This window comes from Larimichthys crocea, chromosome XXIV, assembly GCF_000972845.2.
Source record: "Larimichthys crocea isolate SSNF chromosome XXIV, L_crocea_2.0, whole genome shotgun sequence".
NCBI lineage: Eukaryota > Metazoa > Chordata > Actinopteri > Sciaenidae > Larimichthys > Larimichthys crocea.
In genome coordinates this window covers 19,051,331-19,060,006 of record NC_040034.1, presented here as the reverse complement: position 1 = coordinate 19,060,006, position 8,676 = coordinate 19,051,331, and the positions used below count along the sequence as shown (strand labels likewise).

The following is an 8,676-nucleotide window of genomic DNA, read 5'->3' as shown; positions in this document are numbered from 1 at the left end:
TGGAATTTTTGAATATGCAACTATTACTCGTTTTGAGAGCCGCCACAACTGCAATCAGCTCCACCCGTGGTTACAGTGGACATGAGGAAATGCACAAAGCCTTTCAGATCTGAAAAAATGCCTCTCACAATGGCTCCAGCGGTGGTTTGCCTGACTATCATCAGCCGTTCCATCTACAGTGCATGAGAGAGATGGCTTCGCCACTGGCTTCTGGTACAGAAACATGGTTCTCCATTATCGTCCTGTTGCGTTACTACATCCCTCTCGACTGCCCCTGTAGTTTCGCGGTATGCCATGTTGTCTAAGATGCAGTGGGCCGCCGTTGCCATTTTGATCGACAAATCTTCTCCCATTGTACTGGCTCATGACTGTGTCGTGCATGTTCCACATGCAGTGTTCACGATTTTGCAAACACATCCTGCAACACCAGCACATGACAGCAGCACGCCGCTCAGGTTACGGGAAATAATTCTTTCAAGTCCCCACATTAAAATTTAAAAAAGCGCTCACCTCCAAAGAAATCCAGTACTCGCTACCCTTGATTGATACAGATGATGAGCCATGACTGTATCGCCTTATTGAATGTGCACATCTCCGAGACCAGATCTGCTGAAACAACAAACCACCGATACCAAATTCTGATTGGTTCTTTATACTGATGGTCGCGTAAGCAGACCATCTGACAACGTACATGTTGGCGTTTTAGGCAGTAGTAAAATGATTTGAAGTCATGATAGCAGGATCTTTGCTCATGGAACTGTCAGCCCAAGCAGCTGAGCTGTTATGCGCTTAGGGAGCCTGCATACTTGGCTCTGGTAAAGTTGCCACATCTACACTGACTCGCGAAACGATTCGGCGCTGCGCAATGACTTTGGACAATTAGGAAAATGAGAAGGTTTTGTCCTCATCCTCTGGTAAGCCCTTACAGCCTCACGGTTAGGAAATGATCATTAGAGGCCTATTTTGCGGCTCCGTCACAGCTCGCGATGTAAAATTTGGGCGCCCACACTAAAGAATGATCCTGTTTCACACGAAATGCAATGGCTGATACTGCCAGCCAAACAAGCCGCATCTGTCCTCCTACTCCATGGTCCATCAAATATAACTCCACACAAACCGCGTCCAATCCAATTCCGTACCTCCGCTAATGATGTCGATGGAAACAGCTGGGATTCAAACACGGAACATTTTGGTTTATTAATTACATGGAACTTTTCTGCTGTTAGCTAAGTGTTACTACCAGCAGTGATGAATGCTTACTTTCTTGAAAAAGGCTCTAATGTCCATCCTTCACCCATGCGTTCGCGCTCTGCTCTTGCCGCTGTGAGGTTTGGCTCTGTGTACTTCAGAGGTAAACACGCAAGCGGCAGTGAGCAGGGTCGCATGGAAAACATGGACTGGAATTTCAGTGATGTGGGCGTTCTCTATATGAAAAAGTGGAGTGGATTGTATAATGACGCACTGAAGGGGCTCTCTCTACCGTACCCGATGAAATGAGATTTATGATCATATTTAAGTGAATAATGACAGTTTATATGATTATTGGTTTAAACTCATATTCTGGCCACTTTGTACTGCATAAATAGGCATTTTTTTGTGAAAAAATTATTTAATAAATAAAAATAATAATAAAACCAAATTATTTAGGCCTAGTAAAATAGGCCTAGTGACGCCACTGGATAACCCCAAAACATGATGGTAAAAAGATTTGTGCTATTAATCACAGCTGTTCAGAGCAAGTAAGTAGAGGAGCATGGAGTTCGACCTGGACTTCATTCTGAATGGATTTATCTTCAAAGTGCATGAAAGCTATTAAGACATTTAATGTGTCAACAGCTTTAAAGTCTCCTTCAGTCTGTTGTTGCTGAGGCTTGAGACAGTAATAGAGCGCCCTCTAGGGACTAAAAGAAACACTGCAGCTCTACACGTCATCATACAAGCTCTTCACTTGATGCACTCTTTCAGATGTGTATGACAGGAAAAGTATGACACACTGACATTATTTGCCTAACATTAAAGGTCCAGTGTGTCAGTTTTAGAAGTATCTATTGACAGAAATGTTACACAATATTCATTAATATGTTTTCATCAGAGTAAAATCACCTGAAAATAAGAACTGTTGTGTTTTTCTGCTGTCTCAAAATGAGCCCTTAAGATCTACAGTGGCAGAGGGTCCTCTTCTACGGAGTTCACCATGTTGAACTGCAATTTGTGTACGGTAGTTCAGAACAGACAAACCAAACACTGATCTAGATATGAGCTTTTTTGCGTCTCATGTGAATTTAGAGTTTTTCTTACATGCTTGGAAGAAGAGCATAAGGTGTGGGAGAGAATTCATTTGGTTGCAATCGGCAACTTCACTACTGCCACTAAATCCTACACACTGGACCTTTAAGACCGACAACTTGATTCATATTGTGTGGGATAAGTGACACTGTAAGCAAAAATTGAAAAAAAAAAATGACACTCTTCTATATGACACTTTTCCAGTGATGGATTCATTGGTGTGGGAGGAGGTCAAGGATGGCGATGAAAGTCTCTCTTCCCGCCCGTCTTACTGATCAGTTTAACATCCGTGATGATGATGTCATGGCTCACTGCCTTGCACATGTCATAGACAGTCAGCGCTGCGACAGAGACAGCTGTCAAAGCTTCCATCTCAACTCCTGTCCTGCCCGTAGTGCGGCACGTTGCCGTGATGACCGCGGCGTTCTGCAGCTCATTGAGGTCAAAGGTGACAGAGGCGTGGTCTAAGGGCAGCGGGTGGCAGAGCGGGATGAGGGCTGAGGTCTGCTTGGAAGCCATGATACCAGCCAACTGCGCCACTGCCAAGGCGTCACCCTTAGCCAGCTGGTTATCCCGAAGCAGCCGGAAGGCAGCGGGGCCCAAGATGACTGTGGCGCAGGCTGTGGCTGTGCGACGTGTGGGAACTTTCCCTCCAACGTCCACCATTGTGGCTCGACCCTGGCCATCTGTGTGCGTTAGCTGGGCTTCACCATTGATATCTGACTCGGCCTGATCACTCACAAACAGCTGGCGTGTGCCACTGGGGTCTTCGCTGGAACTTTGATTGTGACACAGTCGAACACTGTGGTGTTTAACATGTAGTTTGTCATTCATTAGTAGTGTGCAAAAATTAGGTGCTCCTGGGGTCCTGAGTAAGTGGCTCCTCAAAGCATTGGGACCCCTGGCTTGTGCGTACCTGAGACAGTCTTTGTTAGTGTAGCTTATAACATTTGTAGTCCTAGTATGAAAACCGGTGAAAGTGAGGCCATCACCAAAATCAGAGGAGTGAAGGGGTGCTACACGGGAGATGTTGTCTGTCGCCGTCGTTTTTTCTGTGTTGATATGCGACCTAACACTCATTAAGGTTCCAGCAGTGCAGTCTAGAAGGCACAAAAGACCGTCTCTGTTCAGGACTCTCCTGCTGCCTGAAAGGCCCATGCCACGGGCTGCTACTGGACAGAGAAATGTGTCGTTCATAAGCTGGCAAACACTGGGGGAAGCTCTCTGGCTGTCTTCTGACTTTGGCAGAGACAGCGGCCTTTGGGATGTGGTGCCTGCTGAAGGTAAGACGAGAATGTTAGTCAAGGAAACCTCATATTCAGATGCATTATTCACACGTCAGATAAAAATTAAATTCATTCCATTGTAAATTCATCTTAAACCTGCATGATTTACTATGAGTAGGTTGTGAATGTAGAATGATCACAACATCAGAAAGAAATCGTGACTGAGCAGTGACAGAACAAACAGAGTGTGAGATTTGTACGTACAGCCATGAGGATCATGGGCCTGTTCTTCATCTGGGAGATACTGAACATGCCTGAAGACGCAGAGAGGGAAGATATTACATTCCAGTAGAAGTTCCTTAATAATCTGTGAGTATACCTCACAAATTATGTGTTGTATACAAAGTGTACACATCGAATCTACCTGCGTGTTGTTTCTTCTTCCTGCCTACAGCAGCTCCGATGATTTGCAGCAGCTCTTCATGTGATGCACCCGAGCGCAACACATCTCTCAGGGACACCTCAGAGTTCCCGAACAAACACACCTGAGAGAAGACGGACAAGACGTTAACAATCACTGCTAAGAAAGGATGAGATTATTAACACAAAAACATCTAACAATGGTCGACCTTAGCTTTACCCTCAGACTGCCATCTGCAGTGATGCGCAAGCGGTTGCAGCTGTGATGGCAATATTTAGTGGAGTGTTTTTCCCCTTCTCTAAATACTCCTGGATCTTTGCAGCAGCTAAGGCTTGATTACTGTTTTGTAGAGCTTCTTTAATTTCTTCAGTTAATTCAATATCCAATGGATTCTCCATGGTGATCCTTGAAAACTGGAATAAAAGAGAAGTTAAAAAGTCATTGTTGTCTAATATCATGCTGATACTAAATATGACATAATTCAAATATACTATGTGATAATAGAGTTACACATCTAGCTATTACCAAATACTGTGCATAGAATCATTGATGTAATTCATTGTAGGTGAATTACATAGACAAAAAAGACAGTACCCTACATCTTTAGAAATCATTTAATGTCTGTTACCTCATTCTTTAAAATATCATTATACACAAAAAGATGTGTACATAACTTCATCGGCACTACAAAAGCAGACATATTCCACAGGGGAAGGTGACATCTATTGTTTTCTGAATATTAAAGGCTACTCACCCTGAAGTCTTAATGTTGAAAGAGATGAGACAAGAGCAGATCACCCTGTGAGTTGTTCAGCTGTAAGAAAAAACATATAAGTAGTTCATAGAGCAATAGAAGGAGTCCAGCCTATTGAACTTTCACCAATGAAAATGCCCTGTGAGTCCAGCACCAGTTGGCAGCTGGACTCATAGCAGCTGACTTACAAGAAATGTGCTAATTTACAACAAACAGATGCAGTTTGTCTATATGACCTCAGAATAGTGTCACAACTACTCCATGCCCATACATGATCATACTCAATGTATCTACAGTGTAAGGTATTTGATAATTGTTCATTAGTAAACAAGCAAATAAATATGTTTACCCTTAGTAGTATAACATTATTATCTGACTCTGTAGATCTTCTACATCATTTACCTATTTTACTACATCTGAAATCTGAGAAGAGATTCATCAGATATGTTTTTACAGTGTAGCAAGGACAAACATGCAAAAATAGCAACAGAGAACCAAATAAAATGGGAAAATAAGATTTAAGAACATGGAGGTGGCAATAGTCATTTAAAAGACTATTGTTAAAATAAATAATACATAAAAATGGAGTATTAACAAATATTTGAAAAAATATGAAAAGACAACATCACATAAAAGCAGATGTATAAAAATGTGCAGGCATGTTCATGGATTATTTCCTCCTGGTCAGTCCACAGTGTGAACCTAACATGCTGCTGGGGCAGGTTGTGCCTTTTTGATAACATACTGTGAGTGAGACAAGAGCAGATCACCCTGTGAGTTGTTCAGCTGTAAGAAAAAGAAATATAAGTAGTTCACTCCTTTAATAAAGCAATAGAAGGAGTCCAGCCCTCTGAAAATTAACCAATGCAGTTTGTCTATATCACCTCAGAATAGTGTCACAACTACTCCATGCCCATACATGATCATACTCAATGTATCTACAGTGTACATCCATAAATGATCATACTGTATGATCATTTATGGATCAGTGAAATAAAAGAGAAGTTTAACAGTCATTGTTGTCTATAACTAAATATGACAGAATGAACTGATTAAATGTTTGTGGATGCTCTACACTTTGAGGTGCCTGTTTTAGACAGCGATATGCAGCTTTCTCTAAAGTTTCACTGAAATAAAAAGAAGGCCTTTGCTGAATATTAGAAACTATTCACCCTGAAGAGACAAGAACAGACCTCTTTATGAGCTGTAAGAGCTGCAAGAGTTTGTTTTATGTTGCAATAAATCAATAGAGGAGCTTATCAGAGTCCAGCCCTATGGCACTTGCCAATGAAAATATCCTGTTAGACAGGACGGATTGGTTCAGCTGACTAACATATGTGCTCATTTACAACAAACAGATGCGGGTTCCTAAATAAATGACACAGTGTCCACTGCAGACCACAGAGGATCATACCTACAGTAATACTGACAGAAATATGTATATTTCAGATTATATTGAACACAATAACTGCAGGAAGTTTGTGTCTGACGAGTGGATGAATTTTGAGCGGATTATTCCTTGTGAATTTTAGACACATTTTTATTATTTTTGTCAAATTAAATGTTTTATACTTCCTCATATTGTTATAAAAAATAGGATTATACTGGGCTGCAGATGTTTTAACTCTTATAGAGAGTGTGTGTGTATTCTGTCCTTTGCATATCTCGTGTACTTCCCTTATCTAGCATGTGTTTGCTAAGGCTGGCAGGGAAAGGTAATTAAAAATTGTTCAAGGGCAAGAGAGACAGGTTAAGGGAAGTGCCATTTTGGACAAGAAACATAATGCTCATTACTAAGCAGAAAACCAAAAAAGGAAATCGTTAGTGGGAAGATGTCCAAGACAGCCCATTTTGAGAAAAAATTGTATAAGAACCAACTGACAGAGCTCCTCAGAGAGCCTTTTCTCTGTAACCCTCTTGTGTGTTGCACTGTTAAACCCTCCTTCTTGTACAGGAATAATAAATTCAACTTAAACTTTGAATCCAGTCCCCCTTTTTCAAGGGTCCTTCCTTAAAAATTCTTGTAACACATATGATGACCTTATACTGTCAGATTTATGTTCATACATTGAAATGATAATCTAAACTTTAAAAACAGTTTAATATTGCTTTTTTTCATAGAAATTAATAAAATGCTAAAATACAGGTCTTTTTACAGGTGATATTATATATATATAAAAAATCAAGAAGCCCTTGCGTGTCTCTGTGAACCTTTGGCAACCCCTAGTGGGCATTTGACGATACAGCAGAGGTAAAGCAAAAGAATAAAAAGTAAAATGAAATGCCTGGCTTGAGAGTGACTTCTTAACCAATTATCACCATTGACAAAATGATGAAAGAATCTCTGAGATGTTTTATTTCATACAACTGAGTTAACCCCAAAACATGATGGTAAAAACATTTGTGCTGTTAATCACAGCTATTCAGAGCAAGTAAATAGAGGAGCATGGAGTTCGACCTGGACTTCATTCTAAATGGATTTATCTTTAAAGTGCATTAAAGCTATTAAGACATTCAATGTGTCAACAGCTTTAAAGTATCCTCCAGTCTGTTGTTGCTGAGGCTTGTTGATCTGATGAAGAGAGTCCAATGTCTAAATTCTGAGGTGTTTTTCAGTGGACCTCTACCAACAGTTCGGCGAGGAGATGAGAGATTCAGCAGGCTGATGATGCTAAACAGATGGCTCAAAGATACATGTGCTACTCAATCAATAAACTTTACTGACAATTTCAACATATGTTGGGAACGCAGGCACCTCTTTAAGGCAGATGGATTTTGCCTTAACAAATCAGGAGTACAGCTGCTAAGCGGCCTATTCCACCTTGGAAACAACCCTCGACTAAAAGTCACCGAGCCCCCCCACCTCCTTTGAATCATCATATCTGTGAGTCTGACTGATATGTGCTGGGTCCAGGCTGCAATACTTACATAATTAATCTTCACCAGGAAAAGTCAGGGCCCTATGGAGTTCAGATACCCTTCTCAATCCCTGTGATGACAGGTAACAGAAAAGTGGTTAAACTGATGAGAAATAAAAAGGGTTCATTTAAATCTGCCAATCTATTGAGTATAGCATGTCAACCACGAAACTTACCCTTGTCTCCTGTTATCCCCACAAGGATAGCCCTACTCAATATCAGATCACTAGCCAACAAACCACTGATAGTAAATGATATGATTATGACCTATAATCTAGACTTTTTACTTCTTAGTGAAACATGGCTGACTGAATGTAGTTGTGTTACCATTCTTAATGAGGCAGCACCAACAAATTACAGTTTTATGAGTAAGAGTCGAAATGGCAAGAAGGGCGGGGGTGTTGCTGCCATTTTTAAATCAGTATTTCAGTGCAAAGACATTACATTTAGTGATTTTAGTTATTTTGAATATCACTGTTTTTTAATGAAGGGTGATCCAAAAGTCCTTTTTCTAATCATTTATAGACCACCAAGGTACCAAGGAAAATGAGTTTGCTGATCTGATGTCAGTTGTCTGCACTGACTATAACTATTTTATCATAACTGGGGTTTTTAACATTCACATAGACAATAACATGGATACTAATGCCAAAGAGTTCTGTTCTCTACTTGACACCTTTGGCCTTGTCCAACACGTGAAAGGGCCCACACACACTCGGGGACAAACTCTAGATCTGGTTATCTCTAAAGGTGTTGACATTTCTTCTGTTGTTGTTAAGGACTTGGCTCTTTCTGATCTTTGACTTACAGATAATTCCAAACATTCAGATAACCTCTGTACTAGTGCTGAGTTTATGGAGGTTATAGCGATGTCACCAACTGTGAGCGCAGAGACAGTTGATGAACTCCTGGATAATTTCAACTGGAAAATCTCAAATGTCATGGATGCTGTTGCACCTATTAAAACTAAGATGACCTTGAGTAGACAGAGATCACCATGGAGGAACACTATGATGGTAAAGGCATTGAAAACAGAATGCAGGAAAGCAGAGCATAAATGGAGAAAAACTA

General features: G+C 40.8%; 1 protein-coding gene and 1 pseudogene across 1 annotated transcript; both read right to left on the bottom strand.

The window, feature by feature from the left end:
- LOC113744609 (interferon-inducible GTPase 5-like) overlaps positions 1-2,196 on the bottom strand; it is a 25,345-nt pseudogene extending 23,149 nt beyond the window's left edge.
- Positions 2,197-2,272: 76 nt separating this feature from the next.
- Positions 2,273-4,566, bottom strand: LOC109138010 (molybdenum cofactor biosynthesis protein 1). The gene is made up of 5 exons (XM_027275082.1): positions 4,562-4,566; positions 4,153-4,258; positions 3,937-4,057; positions 3,781-3,826; positions 2,273-3,565 (listed from the first exon to the last, which is right to left on the bottom strand). Exons 1-5 carry the CDS (start codon positions 4,564-4,566, stop codon positions 2,518-2,520), a joined length of 1,326 nt encoding a protein of 441 aa, XP_027130883.1. The 3' UTR covers positions 2,273-2,517.
- Between the last annotated feature and the right edge of the window lie 4,110 nt (positions 4,567-8,676).

Excerpts from the sequence above, each read along its gene's own strand:
- LOC109138010 (XM_027275082.1), bottom strand. Across the intron at positions 3,827-3,936 it reads GAAGAAGAAACAACACGCAG|GCATGTTCAGTATCTCCCAG; the intron begins GTAGATTCGATG and ends CTGCGTCTTCAG. Across the intron at positions 3,566-3,780 it reads AACAGGCCCATGATCCTCAT|AGCAGGCACCACATCCCAAA; the intron begins GGCTGTACGTAC and ends CGTCTTACCTTC.